Genomic DNA, 17,277 nt, shown 5'->3' on the forward strand with positions numbered 1-17,277 from the left:
ATGACCGCCCGAACACAACTCAGCCGAGCCCCGCCCCTTCGCGGCCAGCCCCGCCTCCCCTCAGCAGGCCCCGCCCCTCCCCTTTCAGTCATTCAGTCAAGGCGCTCCTTCCCCCACCAGACCGCGCCTGTTCCTCTGCCGCGCCTTTTGGGCGGGCCCCTTCCCTCCCCGATAGTCCCCGCCTACCCAAGCCAGACCCCGCCCCTCCCCGGCGGACCCTGCCCCTTGGGTTTCGGCATTCCCTCAGGAAGGCTCCCGCTGTCTGCGTGGGTCTGGGCGCGGCGCGGGCCGGGCATGCGCAGAGCGCGAGGGCGCGGTTGCCGTGGCAGCGCCGGTCGAGGGGAGGGCGACTGGCGGGCTGAGGCGGCGGCGGGGACACCGAGAGCCCGCGGCCAGCCGGAGGCGGCGCCGGGCAGGCCTGAGCGGCGGGGCGCGGCGCCCGGCCCGTGGGGATGCGGGACCGGCTGCCGGACCTGACGGCGGTGAGCCGCGGGCGGGCGAGCTGGAGTGTAGCGGTTCGGGCCGGGAGCCCTGGGGGCGCGAGGATGGGCGGGGGCGGGGAGGTGCAGGAGTGGGCTGGGGGCTCAGGGTGCGGGGTCACAGGGTGAGCGGGGAAGGGGAGTCCAGGTCCCGGCGCTCAGGCCGGGCGGGGCGGCCTCTGTGCGGGGTTGGAGGGGGCGCACGGTTTCCCCAGCCCGCAGCACCACCGTCCCACTATCTCCCTAACGCCCCGAAGGCACTCTTCTGCCCTCGCTTCTGCACTGGGCGTTGGGACAGGGAATAGCTTTTGAGCTGGCATCTCGGGGCCCGGCGGGGCCTCGAACCTCTGAGCTGGGCTCTGCTGCTTCTTCAGGTGACTTCCTTCCCTAGAGGCGGTCCATTCCTTCGCCCGGTTTAAATCCTTGCAGAGCACTTATGACCAGAAATTATTTGTTGAATTATGGACTGTTCCATCCTAGTATGCGTCAGTTCCCTGAGAGCAGGGACTTGTTCCCTTGCTCCCTGTCTTATATCTGGGGTTTTGGGTGGGACCCCGCGCGCAGTAGGAGCTCAGTGGATAGGTGGGAACGGATGCATCTGATGCCACATGCCAGTGGGCGCCTTGCCGGACTGGATGCTGGAAGGGAGCGGTGAGGCAGGTACCGAGGGGCGCCTTTTGTTTCCCCTGTAAATAGTTTGCTTTGTGTTTGTTTACTCCCAGTAAACCCCGCTGATGGAGTACATAGGTGCTCAGCAAATTACCAATAACTTTACTAAGAGAACAGTGTTTTGTTCCCTTAGGAAATGGAGTCGTGTTTGATGCATTCCACAGACAATACTGTGAATGAGATGATGACATTGAAACGGTAGTGGTTTATAGAATGTAGAAGAGTTGAAACGTTTTAGGTGAACAGAATTAATTCTGACTTTTTTCTGGAAAAATACAAGTACTAAAATAGTGTCGAATGTTTGTATTTCATTTCCCAGTACTCTGAACAGCCTCAGAACAGAGCAAGGCCCACTGCACTAAAGCACCCATTGAATGTAATGAATTAACTCTCTCCTCGGCTTCTAGAATGGATCCAGCCCTGTCCCAGGCTTAGGAAGTAGAGAGAATAGTCCCTCAGATTCTGTTGGCCAGATGAGGAATCTTAGTTTAGAGAAGCAATGAATGATTGATTCTTCAGATTATGAAAATTAGGCTTTTACACTCTTACCCAGAAAGTTTCTTCATAGTGATTTTTCTTTGCTTCCCTTTTTATTAACGGTTAGATATTTTGATGTTTGTGTTTACAGGTTAGCAACATGTTAAACGGCAAATTGCTGTTCTGTTATCGCACTCAGTGGAGTATCGTTCCTTGTTAGAAGCTCAGATATTTGTTAAGTGAAGAAATGAAGAATGCATTATGAAAGAATAGACAGATTTATGAATGTTGGAGAACAGTAGAAAATGTGTTAGTGGAATATGTGAGAAGCTTTTCTTGGCTTGTTTAGCAAAAAAAGCAAAAAACAAAGAAGGCAGTTCTTTATCACTCTTAAGTGTATGTGTATTTCAGCTCTTATGGCAACAGTGTTGGTAAGAACATGTTTTAATCTAGAATTCTAGAGGAAGAAGTGATCTTTTCTGATCCAGTACCATGTGCTGTAGATGAAGATTGAGCAGCTGTTTCTATGTCTGGAGTTGTTGAATCTTGGGCAGAAAATTTCTGAACCTCTCAAAACCTCAGTTTTCCTGTATGTATAATGAGGATAATAAGATTTTTTTTTGTGTACTCTTACGGAAGAAGCACTGAATCATAGAATTATCTCCTGCGTGTGACACTCTGGGAGAGGGTGGGAGAGAGAAAAATGCTTTGTAATTACAAGTGCTATTAATATGTACTAGTTTTTAAAATGTTTTCAAGCAGTTATAAAAAGCAACCTTCTCCCTGGCATATTAACTCAAAATTGAATCTGACATACTTAAAGTTTAACTTTTAATATTTGAAAACTCATCTGAAAATTATCAGCTATCATAGCTAATTTTTTTTTTTTCAGGAAATGTGTCTTTTCCAGGTAGCTCTTGGAGTAGTAAAATGACCTTTCACAACCATGTTTCTAAGTGGCTGGTGTTTTTTCCTAGGCAAACGTGAATATTTAATTTTACTAGTCAAAATGCCTGTGTTGTCCACATTGACAAAATGTTCTTGATGCCTTCTACAAGTTTCCTTTATTAGCTGTTAGTGATTCCTCCTGAGAAAAAGATTCCCACCAATAACTACTCGGAAAGGACTTAAAAGTTAGTTTGTCCAATACAGTTTGTCAAATACAGATTTAACTGCTTCTAAGCAAGAATTCTCTTTTTGAGCAGCCAGTTAGTTCATTTGGGTATAGAAAGTTTGAGTGACTTGCCCAAGATTTCCTAAACTCTAAATCCAGAAGGATGTTTCTGGTTTTTTAAAAAATAAAAGGACCATCCATACAGTAGATTCTGAGCACTGGATCTCTGTGAGGTTATGTGCTAAGTGCAGAGGGCACAGAAATGAACTGGGTGTGTGCTGTGAATGTGCATCACCGGGTAAGGAAGTGTGCAGAAGCAGAAGGAAATAGGTTTAGGAAGTAAGTCAAAGTGGGATTGCTGTCCTTCGAGATAATGACCCCAAATATATTTTGATTACCTTTTAAAAAAAGTTTGTGAATGCAAAAGACTGTATTTATGATAGTTAAAAACAGAAAAATTGCAAATTTCAGCTGTGGGAATTTGCAGAGTAATAGACGTAAATACACATACTTAGATGGTATTCATTAGTAGACATATGAGAAAATTACATTTTTTAAGGAAAATTATATTGAAATGTAGTTGATTTACAATGTTCTATTTCTGCTGGACAAAGTGATTCAGTTATATATATATTTTTTTTTTCATAATCTTTTCTATTAGAGTTTTCACAGGGTATTGAATATAGTTCCCTGTCTATACAGTAGGACTTTGTTTATTGAGAAAATTACTATTTTTATTTTTATTTTTTATTTTTTGAAAATTACTATTTTTAATACTTGGGTTCATGGTGATGAATTGCACTTAAAATTTTTTAAAGGGCAAGAGAAGCTGCCTGCATATTTTTAAGGTTCTGTTTTGGCAGCTCAGATGGGGACACAGAGTGCAGATTGTTACGTGGTAAAGATTCAGGTTCCAACTTAGAAAGTAAAAACAGTTTTTTCTAAGTATGTCACTGAAATTTAAAACACTGAGGATTTCATAATACATGTGTACTTTAATATATGAATTGTCTATAATATTTGAATATGTTGAGGATTTCATGATTTACTGACTCCTGTGTCATTCTACAGACAGTTGGGATCTTTGCAACCCAGATCTATAGTTTCTCTCTGTATAGGCAAGATGGATTGCATTTCCTCCTCCAGGGAATCTTCCCAACCCCAGGGATAGAACCCGTGTCGATCTGCATTGGCAGGCAGATTCTTGACCACTGCGCCTCCTGGGAAGCCCTTGATATTTCTCTGGGAACCACAATAAATACTGTTTGTATACAAAATAAAAAAGCAAAGTCTCTACATTTCCACAGGTTAATTACTTGTTTTTAATTTCAAGTCTGTTCATTCTGAATATAAGGGATGGAGAACCAAGAGAGAACCAGCACCTCACTCTGGCAGGTCCCCTGGCCCAGTCCGCTGTTCCCACGTGCCCTCCTCTCTGGGTCTTCGTGAGCTACTCACTTTGTATGTCTCTTGCCCCCTCCCCTTTTCTGGCCCCACGTTTTCTTTTGGCCTCAGTGCAAGCACTGCTACCGGGAAGTCTTCCCTCTTGTGTCCCCAGCGATCTCCCGTCTCTGCCCATCTGAACACACACGTGGTCCTGTTTTCTGCGCCCTCCCGCAGACTCTGCGCCCTTCCAGGGCAGATGGGTGCTGTCAGGTTTGCTCTGAGGGCTCAGGACTCTGCATGGAGCACCTGCTAGGTGTGGTTTGAGTGCGTTTGCTTCTGAGCACGCCCATGGTTAGTTAGGAAAATGCAGATGACAATGGACTGTTGTCTTCAGGCTCTTTGGGTTGCAAGGGACAGAAACCCCTTCGCAAAAACAGAAAAGGGAGACTGATGCAATGGTAGAATGGGGCTTCAGACTCAACAGCGCGATGTGCTGTCAGACCTCACGAGGGGATGGAACCAGGGGCTAGCGAGCAACCAAGACTGCCTCTGTCTCCAGTCCTTCCCACTGTGCTGCTTCGTGCTGTGTGTGTCTGCGTCTTTGTTTCCTGGTTTCCCTGTCCTTCTGTATGTGCTTTCTCTCCTCTCCACCACCACCTCCATCTCATCTCTCTGCCCTTCATTCATTCCTTTAGCTGGTCTCAACTGAGTGGCTGCTACGTGCCAGGCACTGTTTCAGGCGTAAGTTGCAGCAAGACCCTTGAAGTCCTTGCTCCCCTGAAATGTGTCCTGGGGGGAGGGGACAAGGAACAGTTAAGTCAGTGAGCAGTAACTGCTGGGGAGCATATAAAACGGTGAGTGGGTATGGGTTGGCTGCTTTGGGCTGGGTGATCAGGGGTCTTCATCAGGGAGGTCTCTGAGCTGAGATGTGATGAGAAGGAGGAGCCAGCTGGGTATAAGCTGGGCAGTGGGCACGGCCAGCCAAGGCTCTGCTCTTAAGGACAGAAGGATGATGAGTTTGATAGTGGTGAGTGAAAATGAGAGATGAGGAAAAATCTTTAAACATACCTTTGAGAGGAAAAAACCAGAAGCATTTATGCAGTACAATGCTATTTATGTAAAGTGTAAGGACCTGTAGTATTTATAATAATATAATGGAGATAAACATGAAGTGAAAATGTAAAGCATGAAACAGTAGTATTCTACCTAGGGCATAAAACTATAACTGATTATATAAAAATATGGGAAAGAAATGATACATCTGGCAACATGATTACCAACTGGCCAGCAGTCAGCTTTTACCTATTTTTAATTACAAGTATTCTTTTTTTTTTTTAACTGAAGTAATGTAATTTTGAAAAATCACCATATTCTAGCAATAAAGCTATTGCCAGCATTGGGCATATTTCAAGATAATTGTTTCCCCACAATTAGCATTTGCATGGAAGGCCCTAGTGTACATGTATATGGAGAATAACATGGAGAAAAATTCAGTATCTTATCCAACTTTGGATTCTTTTAGTTTGCAATAATTCAGCTTCTGAATTATCTCAACAGAGAGCATTCCAGTGACAGATAATTCATCTTTGTTAAATAGTTTCTAAACAGGGAAGCTCCTTACTATCTCTTCCTCACAATACTTTTCACAGAGAGAATTGTATTTTAATATAATGCTCCTTTTAAGGAGAATTCTTTTAAAATTTAACAGAAATGGAATGTTGATATTTGGGTGCTTATCTTGCACTTTGACACTTTGGAAATCAAGTTGGAGGCTATTCCCACTGCTCTTAGTGAATGCCACCAATCATTTTGTTATTTACGATAAGTACACTGTTATAAACAACAGCTGTTGTACAGAGGTTACACCATCTCAGCTGGAAAGATGGAACATGGGCTTCATGGACGTGGGGGGCAATTGTGTAGCTTAAATAGCATTGTTAGGTAGTCATTCTTTGTTTTTTTCAGTGAATGGAAAAGCTAAGATAGTATTACTGGGTCTATTTTCTCATGTCTAATAGTTTTGAGAATTCTAGATAGACCTAAGAAATATAAGTAGGAAATAGGCTTTACTCCAACATAAAATAAAAAGTTAAAAAAGAAAAAATATCTTCACAACTGATTTTATATGTTTTATCTGTTTATGACATAAGAATACCATGCCCTAATGAATAGAAATAATTTTAATAATCTCTAATCTGCAAAAATTGTGTTAAAATTTCACACAGTATCATTGTTTTGCTGATCTTTCTCTAAGGCACTGAAACATAATAGTAAAACCAGTAGCCAAAAAAAAAGGAAGGAAAAAAGACAGTAGAGGAAACAGATTCCAGTCATTGGCTGCCTCTTGGTCTGCAGGTAGAGAAATGAACGATTTACCAGTGAGTGAATGACTGTGAATAGAGATCACGTGTGGTGACATGTGGGTCTCAGCATCCAGGAAGAGTTGAGTTTTTTGGTGGTTGGTTGTTTATTCACTGCCTCCTGCAAGGAGAGTGGTCCATGTATAATGTAGTGGTAAAAGGACTGACTTCCCTTAGGGAGAGTGTCATGTTGGACACCGTCTCCCCTGAGCCAGAAATAACTAAGTTTCTGTCCTGGAGCAGGTGGAGTAGGGAGCTTAGGTTCTCGGCTGTGTCACGCGTGGCAGGCAGCCTGTGTGTGGGCTTTGCCACGAGATGGAGTAGTGTTGCCGGGCTCGGGGGCAGGGAGCGTGCAGGTGGAGTGAGACAGTCTGTGAACTGACCATTGTGGAACCCATGCAGTGGATTCATCGAGGGCTCCCTATATTATTCCTTCTACTTCTGTACATGTTTTGTCATTTTCCACAACAAAAAGTAAGACAGACACTGAGGCCTCTGAGAACCTCGAGTAGCTGTCAGAGGGGTGAGATGGGTGCCCTCTGCCCCAGGAAAGCCACAGTGGGGGCAGGTGGGTTGTCATCACTCATCCTCTGGGCCACAGGGGAATCCCAGCCCTGCTCAGCCACGTTCAAGTTCATTCTCTACCCTTCCCCCATTCTTATTTGGTAAATTCATGGGGACTTAATTTAGTTCACTCCAGTGTCCGTGGCCCCTGAAATGTCCCCTTCCCGCATCTGTGAAAAGAAGTCAGCCATGGGGGGACAGTGACATGCAGGGTCATTCAAAGAGGACATGATTGTGAAGGCCAGGGAAGCTGCCCCGGGAGCTCAGAAGGGAGCCTGGGAGCCAGGCTGTGCCTGGAGGACCCATGTGAAATCCCCTCCTCCAGGAGGAGGTCCGTGGTGTGTGGTCAAGAGCGAGGGCCTCTGGAGTCAGATGGATAAGGTGGTCTCAGCTCTGAGTGTCCAAGGCAGCCCCTCACCCCTCCTGCCTTAGCTGCTTGTCGCAGAGTTGGGGGAGCAGGTGTGGAAGGCATGTTAAGTTTCCTGGTGCTCCTGCCATTGGTGAGTCAGCACAGTTGTGGGTTTGTGAGGTTGAACCCTCCTGGTTCCCAGAGAGGCTTGAGGCTGTGAGCACGGTGCTCAGCTGTCCTGGGGTGTTCTGTGTGTGAAACGGGGGTGCTTGCCCCCCTCCAGTGGCTACTGGAGTGGGTAGCTATTCCCTTCTCCAGGGGATCTTCCCAAGGCTTCAGGTGGTGCTGGAGGACCAACACAACATCAAGTCCTCCTGCTGCCCCAGTGCCCTGGCCCGTGATGCCTGTTCAGTTCAGTCACTCAGTCGTGCCCATTAGCAGCCCTCTTTCACTTCAAATGATGCGGGAGCCTGGAGAAGAGCTCTACGCCATTGGCGGGTTTGCCTGAACATCACTTTTATTGCAGTTAGCTGATTGCTGATCAGCCTTTAAGTGCTCTTTTGCTGGGAATTAAGAGCATGGACCTGAAATGATTTTAAAAGCCTTTGTTGGTGTGTGCACACCCTGTGAAAATCACGTGCCTTATGAAGCCCCGAGTGGGCAGTTTTCCTGCAGCCCCACCTTTGGAGGAGGAAACGGATGTCATCTTCACTTTAGAGACCAGGAGACAGACTAGGAGAAGTTGGTAGTGCCCAGCTGGTAAGCAGGTTAGAAGCCAGACGTGCGACTCCCAAGACAGTATTCTCTCTAGTTGAGACTGTCTGCTTGGGTCCAGAGCGGTGTCTTGGTTAGTTAGCACGGTTGGTTAAAGAAAGGATCGGGGTCGGCATGCTTCAGTCCTTGGTGTTAGTGTGTCCTTGGGCTCTCGTGACAGAAGACCACAGATGGGGTCACAGACATGCTGTCACGTCTGGCCCCGGAGGCCAAAGCCTGAAGTCAGGATGTCGCAGGGCAACGCTCCCCCAAACCTGGGGGGAGTCCTGCCTTGCTGCTCATGTCTTCCGGGAGTGGCGGCAGTCCTTGGCTCTCTTTGGCTCATAGACCCTTCACTACCCTCTCTGCCTTGCTCGCCACGTGGCCGCCTCCCCTGTGTCTCTGTCTCTTATAAGGACAGAGTCATGTGGGGTTAAGGGCCCATCCTGCTCCAGCATGACCTCATCTTAACTAATTACGTCTTCCCAGACCCTTTCTCCAAGTACGGGTCTTGGGGGTTTGCAACATTTATTTTTAGGGGGACAGTTCAACCCATGATACCTGCCCTGTTAGCAGAGCACAAATGAAACATTCTCAGTAGCAGCGCTGCCTAAGTGCGGGCATCTTCCTCCGTGACCGGAGTCACGTGAGAGCAGGGTGGTAGCTCAAAGTAAGGGCCCTGCTGGGGAAACCACTCCAGGCGGATGCCCTGGGGAGTCAGTGTAAACAGAAGCAATGGTGTGCAGAGAGCTCAGCCTACAGCCCTGAGAGGCGCCTGCTGACCCCCGCCTGCAGCTCAGTGAGCTTCTCCCAGAACCCTGTGGAGGTGGGTGTGCTTTTCCCTCGAGACCGCCCCATGGCTGTCCAGTGTGTGTGTCACTTGGTGATAAAATACTCTTTATGGCTCTCATAAAAACCCCTTGTCTGAGGGAGCTCATGCCTCTCTATCTTGGAGAAGCACATTTCTTCTTCCTTAGCCCTCGTAGATTGTCTTATCTGCACCCAGAAGCGGCCCCAGGGCAAGGGAGGTGCAGAAGCCTTCCATGGGGTGGCGAGAGATTCCTGTTGAAGTTTAGGCCAGATCGATTTGCCTCAGCGTGGGCCCTGGAAGCTGCAGAGGGAGGCTGCATTGTGTTTTCTTACCACATTTATTACATTTGGCAGATCTTTTGTAACTAAATTTAGTGGAATTTTGTTTCCACATCATTCCTGGTTGCAGATCTGTAAAGCTACACTTAAGACTTTTAGTGCTTAATGACTCTGATTTTCCTGAGGGTCCAGAATTCCTGAAATCTGTGGCTGCCTCAGCTTTCGCAGTTAGAGCTGAACTGGCCGCCCAGCGCGCCTGCAGGGAGATGGTTCCAAACAGTTCCCTCCTCTGTATGCTGCCAGGCGTCTTTCCTTTCTCCTTTCGAATCCACAGCTCTCACTGGTAGATCCTGTGGCACATGTCCTTGATAAATATTGTGTGACTCAGATGCCAGGTCCTGGGGTCTGACATTGTCTCCTCTCCCCTGTAGCTGTAGACAGAGGTTGCTTTCTTCCCAATATAGTAAGTTCCCTACATACAAACGAGTTCCATTCTGAGAGCATGTTCACAAGTCTGGTTTGTTTGTAAGTCCAACAAAGTTAGCTTAGGTACCCAACTAACACAATCAGCTGTATAGTACTGTAGCGTGAAGTGAAGTGAAAGCCACTTAGTCGGGTCCAACTCTTGGCGACCCCATGGACTATGCAGTCCATGGAATTCTGCAGGCCAGAATACTGGAGTGGCTAACCATTCCCTTCTCCAGGGGATCTTCCCAACCCAGGGATCGAACCCAGGTCTCCCTCATTGCAGGCAGATTCTTTATCAACTGAGCCACAAGGGAAGCCCTGCACACAAATAATACATAAAAAACAAACATAGAAAATTAAACATTTAAAATCTTACAGTACCTTGAGAAGTATAGTAGTGTAGTACAACAGCTGGCGAACAGGGCTGGCATCGAGTGAACAGACAAGAAGAGTTACTGACTGGAGTGGGGAGTGGAGGTGGGAGATGGCAGAGCTGAAGGATCGTCAACGATAGGAGACGGAGGGCAAGCTGCAATTTCACTCACGCCTGACGCTGACGACACTGGTTCCTTGCTGGCTTCAATTCTATCTTCCCTCTCGGAAAAACAGTCCAGTGATGTCTGGGTAGTAGTTCTTTTTTTCTCATCATACCAGTTACCAACTACATCGTCACTGCTTTTGCATTTGCTTCCAGACATCCTGGGCTTGAAATAAAACTGCATTACTATACAGTAAAGTATACAAAAGCACAACTGCTTGTAGAGGATGTACACGTGACAGTGTACACCAGGCATGCAAACTTACGTGATTGGACATGGGAGTGCACGTTCATGTCTTTGAAAGCTTGCAACTTGAAGGTTCGTGTGTAGGGGACTTACTGCCAAGACTTTTCACTGTTTCATTCTTTTGCCTCCCTTGAGGGGTGGGTTAGGGTTACAGTGTGATGAGGTTCTGGATGTTCTAGGGTAGTCTCAAGTCATGGAATGCCCCACTCTCGTCCCACTCAGCCAGAGACCCAGCCCTCCAGGCGGTCCTGATGTCCCTCAAGTGTGAGAACCCCTGGTCTAGAACATCTCTTCAATGTTATTTTAAACTGACGGCACTTGATTTGTAAAGTACAGTGTCATCCTGGCCTTTCCAGTGGTGGGTTGCTTTCTTCCTCAGTGTTCCTTTGTTGTTCATTTGCGAAGTTGTGTCCAACTCTGTAATCCCCTGGGCTACAGCACGCCAGGTTTCTCTGTCCTTCACTGTCTCCCAGAGTTTGCTCAAACTCCATTGAGTTGGTGATGCCATCCAACCATCTCATCCTCTGTTGTCCCCTTCTCCTTCTGCCCTCAATTTTTCCTAGCATCAGGGTCTTTTCCAATGAGCTGGCTCTTCATATCAGGTGGCCAAAGTATTGGAACTTCAGCTTCAGCATCAGTCCTTCCAAAGAATATTCTGGGTTGATTTCCTTTAGGATTGACTGGTTTGATCTCCTTGCTGTCCAAGGGACTCTCAAGAGTCTCCTCCAGTTCCACAGTTCACTCAGGTCTTCTTCACTGAGTCTGTCTTTAGTAAAATGTTTATTGATTATACGAGTGTGGCCATAACTGGGAATTACTTACTTAGAGAAAAATGATAAACACTGGCTAACATATGTGAAAGTTCTTTGAAAATTATTACCTAATCCAGAAAAGTTGGGCCCAAAAGTCTGGAAAAGAAGGTTACAGAGGATGAGATGGCTGAAAGACGTCACCGATTCTGTGGACCTGAACTTGGGCAAATTCTGGGAGATGGTAGGGACAGAGAAGCCTGGCGTGCTGCAGTCCATGGGGTTGCAAAGGGTCGGACACGACTGAGCGACTAAGCAACATCAACTAGAAAAACTGACTAGTGGTGTCAGTATTTTTAATCCTTATAGACAGTGTGCAATGTAAGCAGATTCACTTGTGGAAGATAAACCTGGCCTGTGTCACATGGACGTACTCAGTGAGAATGAATGATCGATCCTCTGGCGCTCAGTTCTCGGAGATCTAGCTGTTGATTCCCCCTGACGTGGCTGCTTCTCCTGGCTGATTGGCTGTGTGCGCCGGCCCTGACTGGCCTGGTGGATGTCACGGCCTTGGTGGGTGGCGGGCTTCTTAGGCTTTGGTGCTCTTAGTGAGCTGAGATCATGTAGGTACCCAGCTGCCCTTGTCTTTCAGTTCACTGTTGGTGCCTCTGTGAAAACTTTTAAAACCAGAATTTTACATTTCATATTTTTCCATTTCAGTGTAGGAAAAATGATGATGGGGACACAACTGTTGTTGTTGAAAAGGACCATTTTATGGATGATTTCTTCCATCAGGTAAGAGTCGTTTTGTGAAAGCCAGTCTGTCATTTTTCTTTAAACATAATTAAATTAATGTAACTGTGCATTTGTCGTATTTGAAATAATACCCAAACTAAATATTTTAAAAAATTGACGTTTGAATGACAAAAAGTGCTGTAGACTTTTTAGTGCTTTTAGCACATTTGTTGCTGTTGAGCCCTTCTTCCTGGTGACTGACTTGGGGCAGGGGGGAGGGTGGGTGAGAACGGTGACTGGGGGCCGAGGGCCTCTGAGGAGACTGAAGCCCACGGGCTGGGGGTGGCCAGCAAGGTGGGCCTGCTGCCCACGGGCTTGTGCTGGGAGAAGGGACCTCCTCCAAGCACAGGGTCCTGCGGGGAGGCCCTGCCACACCCGTGGCCAGCGGGGTCCTCCAGACGAAGGGAGCCTGGGACCTGGGAGTGGAGGGCCTGGTGGCGGTGATGTCCCTCAGCTGGCAGTCAGGCATGCACAGTGCACACGGCGAGGCCTCTCCCGTCTTCTCCTGTTGAGTGCCCGTGAGCCCCGTGTATCAGAGGGCTCGCTCATACTGTGCATTTTCTAAAATCTTTGATTAAATTTTAAATTCTTCTGAGAAGTTTCCCATATATCAAAGCATGAGTCTCTAGGTCATATGGGACTTTGCTCACTCCTGAGAGATCTTATCCTTGAGCAAAGATGTGATTGTGGCAACTCTGCTCTGCCTTGGTGAGCCTGGCCTTTCTCTGGACTGTCCGTACAGGGGCGAAGCCTCTGGACCCGTGCCCTTGGGTCTTCCCTCGAACCTGTCTGTCTCCCAGACTTCCCCCTAAGGCCTTTCCCTCTCCTTCGCAACTCCCCAGTGTTTTTTTCTAGAATTTAAACATGACAGCATGTTTAAATTCTTAACCCTAAATCATAGTTGATCAAATTTTGCATAATTTCAAATTTTGAAATTGAGTCTGAGAACAGATATTTTGACTTTGTTAAGCATTAAGAAAAGAAACATGGTCAGTATAACTTTTTAACAATGGAAACTTCATTTGCAAGGACTTGTTTTGATTATGCTGAATCGAGTCTGAGTTTGAGTTGATTCTTAAATCTGTTGGCAGTGTAAACTGGAAGATACATGGATCAATACATGCATTTGAAAATATGTAATATGTTAATTAAAAATGTATTACAAGTTACCAACTTTCCAGCCAGAATTTATTGAATACGTAGTTCATTGGGTTTCAAATATATTTATGTTAGTTCCTAGTCTTTTCTAGTTGAGAAAAACATGAAATTAAATCATTACCTATAGGAGCTTACTTTACTGGAGTTAAGTTACTGGATTTCTGGATTTCACTTTGCAAACAAGATGCTTTTCATCCTGATTAGTTTACCTGCCCACTTTGTAAAATCATTATTTCTCTGATTTTACCCCTTTTACCTAGATGCTTAGTTCTTCCATATCAGTTCTCCAGAAAAACCCATATTTTTTATTTTAAGAATATTTTAGCAGTAAATGATGTATTTCATAGAAGAATTATAATCTCTGTGTCATTAAGCTGTACTTAGCACTAATCCATTTTGGCTGCAGGTGTTAGAGACGCATACAAAAATGGGTGAGTGGTGTGAGGGAGGTTTGAGAGCCATCGATTCTAACTTAAGTTCCAGTTTCATTTGTTAAATAGTTGACTTATTTTGCAGTTGACTTCTGTGAAATGACTTTTTTTTTGGCTGTGCCATGCTGCGTGTGGGATCTTAGTTCCCCAACTAGGGACTGAACCTGTGTGCACTGCAGTGGAAGCCTGAGGTCTTAACCACTGGACCACCAGGGACATCCCGAAATGACTTCTGAAACAAATAGAGAAGCAAATGATGTTTGTTAATACAAGCTCTTTCTTTAGAAAATGACATTTAGGTCTTAAGTATCACATAGAATATTGCAAAAGATAGGAATTTTGCACATGTCCAGTGTTGGTTGAAACTAAAATAATGCTGTAATAGGCGGCCAGGAGATCCCCTTTTTGTGAATTTGTGGCTGTCCGAGAGAGCCCATGTGGTGTAATTCATAGGCGTCAACGGGCCTGGCGCCACCGTGAGGATGGCACTTCCCTCCTGGTACCGAGTTGGTGGCTCAGCAGTTTCCTTTTCTTTTTGGGTCACACTGGTGCTTCTGCTGCACAGATAATGTTGGTGTGTGTAGAACTTTCCAAGAGGCAAAGGAGTATCTTTTCTACTTTGTGACAGATGCATCTCACTGACTTTACTTCAGAAATGGTGCTTTAAAGATGGCTAACTGAAATGTAAATCTGTGCACTATACCTACAAAATCATTTGTGCTTAAGCCTGTGTGATAAAGTAACAAAAATTTAAAAAGGTTCTGTTGTAATTTTTTGTGTGGTTTTTACCTGATTAATAAAATTAAATTATAAGTATGTGAAGTTCTGTAGAAATCATGTATAGATGGAAATAACACTCAGGACTAATGAAATAGCCGTTCACTGCTCTATGAAAGCAGAATTCTGTGTCAGACTGTCCTCTAATACGCCACTTTTCAAAATGTGCTGTGGGGCTTGGACCCAGTGTCCCTGGGATCCCTGAGACCCTTCCAAGGAGTTCGTGTGGCTGAAACCATTTTCATTACAATACGAAGATGTTCACCTGTTTCCTCTCCCTCTGTCATGAATGACCATGGGGGTGGGGGCAGTTTTCAGAGGCCACATCACAACAGACTGAACACAGAAACAGGCATCAGAATCAAGGCGCCTTCCGTTAAGCTAGAAGCTAGATTTGCAGAGAAATGTAAATCACTGCTCTTACTGTCACTGATTTTGGGGGAAAATACTGCCTTTTTTCCATAAAAATACGTTATTTATGTTAACATGTATTTTTAGTGTCCTGCTGCTGCAGTAACAAATTGCCAGGAATACAGTAGTTTTAACAGAGCATGCATTTATCGTCTCACAGTTCCAGAGGTCAGAAGTCTGGAACGAGCTGGGGCACACGTCAGGGTGCTTGCAGGGTCGTGTCCTCCTATAGGCTCGAGGGAATATCTGCGTTCTTGCTGTTCCAGCTTCTGGAGCCTCCTCCATCCTTGGCTCGTGGCCCGTTCCTCCATCTAAAGCACATCTCTGCTTGTTTCTAAATTTGATCCCATGGCTTCCGTTTTATGAGGACTCTTGTGGTTATTTTGGATATTCAGATAATCCAGGATAATCGCCTGTCTCAAGCCTTAACTAACCACACCTGCCAAGTGCCTTTCGCCCTGTAAGGTCACGTGCAGGGGATTAAGATGTGGACGCCCAGCACAGCATGCCGTGGGTTTATGATGACTGTAGTAAGAGAACTCACACGTGTTAAAGGTGTGTCTCCGCTGTGGCACTTAGATCGGAAGGAGCTGCAGCCTACATGAGCCAAAGCAGACACCTCTCCTCTCCACACAGAGGCGCGTCCCCATTGCTCAGAAATCAGGATGATGAGAGAGGACGCACTCCTAGGAGAGGCCTCGCCCCACCCCCATCTTCATCTGCTTGTCTTCTCACCTCTCACCTCGAGAGGGGTCCTTTTTTAAGTTTCTTTTTGAGACGTCCCAGCGTTTCTTCCTGTAAATGTTAACATCTGCCCATTAATCTGTTTGTTTTGGCTTTATTCATCATTGTTAACACGTATATACAGTATTCTGCAACTCGAAGGTATTTTTTCCCCCTGTGATTTTAACTGGGTAATATATGTAATATATCCTGAGTATCTTTTTATGCCTTTTGTTATAGTTCCATAATGTAACCTTACAAGCCTCCTTTTGCTGGGCTTTAGGATTTTCCTTGGAGAAGTCAATGGCAACCCACTCTAGTACTCTTGCCTGGAAAATTCCATGGACAGAGGAGCCTGGTGGGTTGCAGTCCATGGGGTCGCTAAGAGTTGGGCACAACTGAGCTACTTCACTTTCAGTTTTCACTTCCATGCATTGGAGAAGGACATGGCAACCCGCTCCAGTGTTCTTGCCTGGAGAATCCCAGGGATGGGGGAGCCTGGTGGGCTGCCGTCTATGGGGTTGCACAGAGTCGGACACGACTGAAGCGACTTAGCAGCAGCAGCAGCAGCAGGATTTTCTTAATTTTTTTTTTAAAAGAAAGATATATATATATATATATATATATTATATGACCATTTTTAAAGTCTTTATTGAATTTGTTACAGTATCATTTCTGTTTTATGTTTCGGTTTTTTGGCCATGAGGCATGTGGGGTCTTAGCTCCCTGACCAGGGATCGAAATACTTTCTTCATTGGAAGGGGGAGTCTTAACCACTGCACTGCCAGGGAAGTCTCCCTGAGGTTTTAGGTATAGAAATTGTGCTTAGTTTCCTGGGGCTACACACATTTCGTGGCTTGAAACAGCGCAGATTTATCCTCCTTATTTCTGAAGGCAAGAAGTCCACCCTGGTTCCACTGGGATGAACCGTGGTGTCAGCAGGATCGCACGCGCTCCTGGGAGGCTCCCTGGAGAACCTGCCTCTCCCGAGCTGTGTCCCCGTCCCCCGCCCCCCCGCCCCCCACCTTCTTCCAGGCCAGCAGCCCAGCATCTTGCTTCACTGGGTCGCGTGGCCTTCTTCTGTAGCCACATCGTCCTCTGTTCCCCCTTACAAGTACACTTGAGATGATGTTGGGGGTCCACCTGGAGGATCCAGGATCGTCCATCTCCCCATCTCAGGATCCTTTGTTTAGGTCACATCTGCACTTTCTTTTGCCATATAAGGTAACCATCAGAGGTCACAGGGGTTAGGGCCTGGACATTTTGGGGGGACAGTATTCATGCTGCCACCCTTGTTAAGAATCCATCCGGACAAATCTTTCTAATGAGTACATTACATTTTGAAGCAAGTGTTGAATACTTCAGATAATCAGAGGCAAAAAATAATGACTAAGAAGGCTTGGTCTTACCAGCTGTCCATGCCTCCCCACATGAGAATGTTATCGCTGGCCTGGCCTACCGAGTGAGTTCCCTTCTTGACCGCACAGAGAACTGGTGCTTCTATAACACAGAGAGCAGGTGCTTCTATAACAGCTGCCACTGTCTGTGCTAATACTGGGTCGTGATTGTAAAACTTCTTATAGCCAACTAGGTTTTCCTGGGGATTGATGCTGCCTTATTTCCCTTTATTTTGAAACTTCTTAATTTTATATATTTTACTTTTTAAAATATTTTATTCTATATGTATACATATAGGAGTATAGATGATTAACAATGTTGTGCTTGTTTTAGGTGGATAGC

General features: G+C 45.9%; 1 protein-coding gene across 2 annotated transcripts in view; it reads left to right on the forward strand.

Annotated features, from left to right (window-relative positions):
* The first annotated feature begins 284 nt into the window (after positions 1-284).
* Positions 285-17,277, forward strand: part of STX2 (syntaxin 2) — a 40,642-nt gene continuing 23,649 nt past the window's right edge. The window contains exons 1-2 of one of the 2 annotated variants that reach the window (XM_055551003.1): positions 285-482; positions 11,963-12,037. In XM_055551003.1, the coding sequence (XP_055406978.1) occupies positions 453-482; positions 11,963-12,037 (105 nt within the window). In that variant the 5' untranslated portion in view covers positions 285-452. The remainder of the gene's footprint in view (positions 483-11,962; positions 12,038-17,277) is intronic. The other variant, XM_055551002.1, reaches the window with a different exon arrangement.

This window comes from Bubalus kerabau, chromosome 16 (assembly GCF_029407905.1).
Source record: "Bubalus kerabau isolate K-KA32 ecotype Philippines breed swamp buffalo chromosome 16, PCC_UOA_SB_1v2, whole genome shotgun sequence".
In the NCBI taxonomy this organism is placed as follows: Eukaryota; Metazoa; Chordata; class Mammalia; order Artiodactyla; family Bovidae; genus Bubalus; species Bubalus kerabau.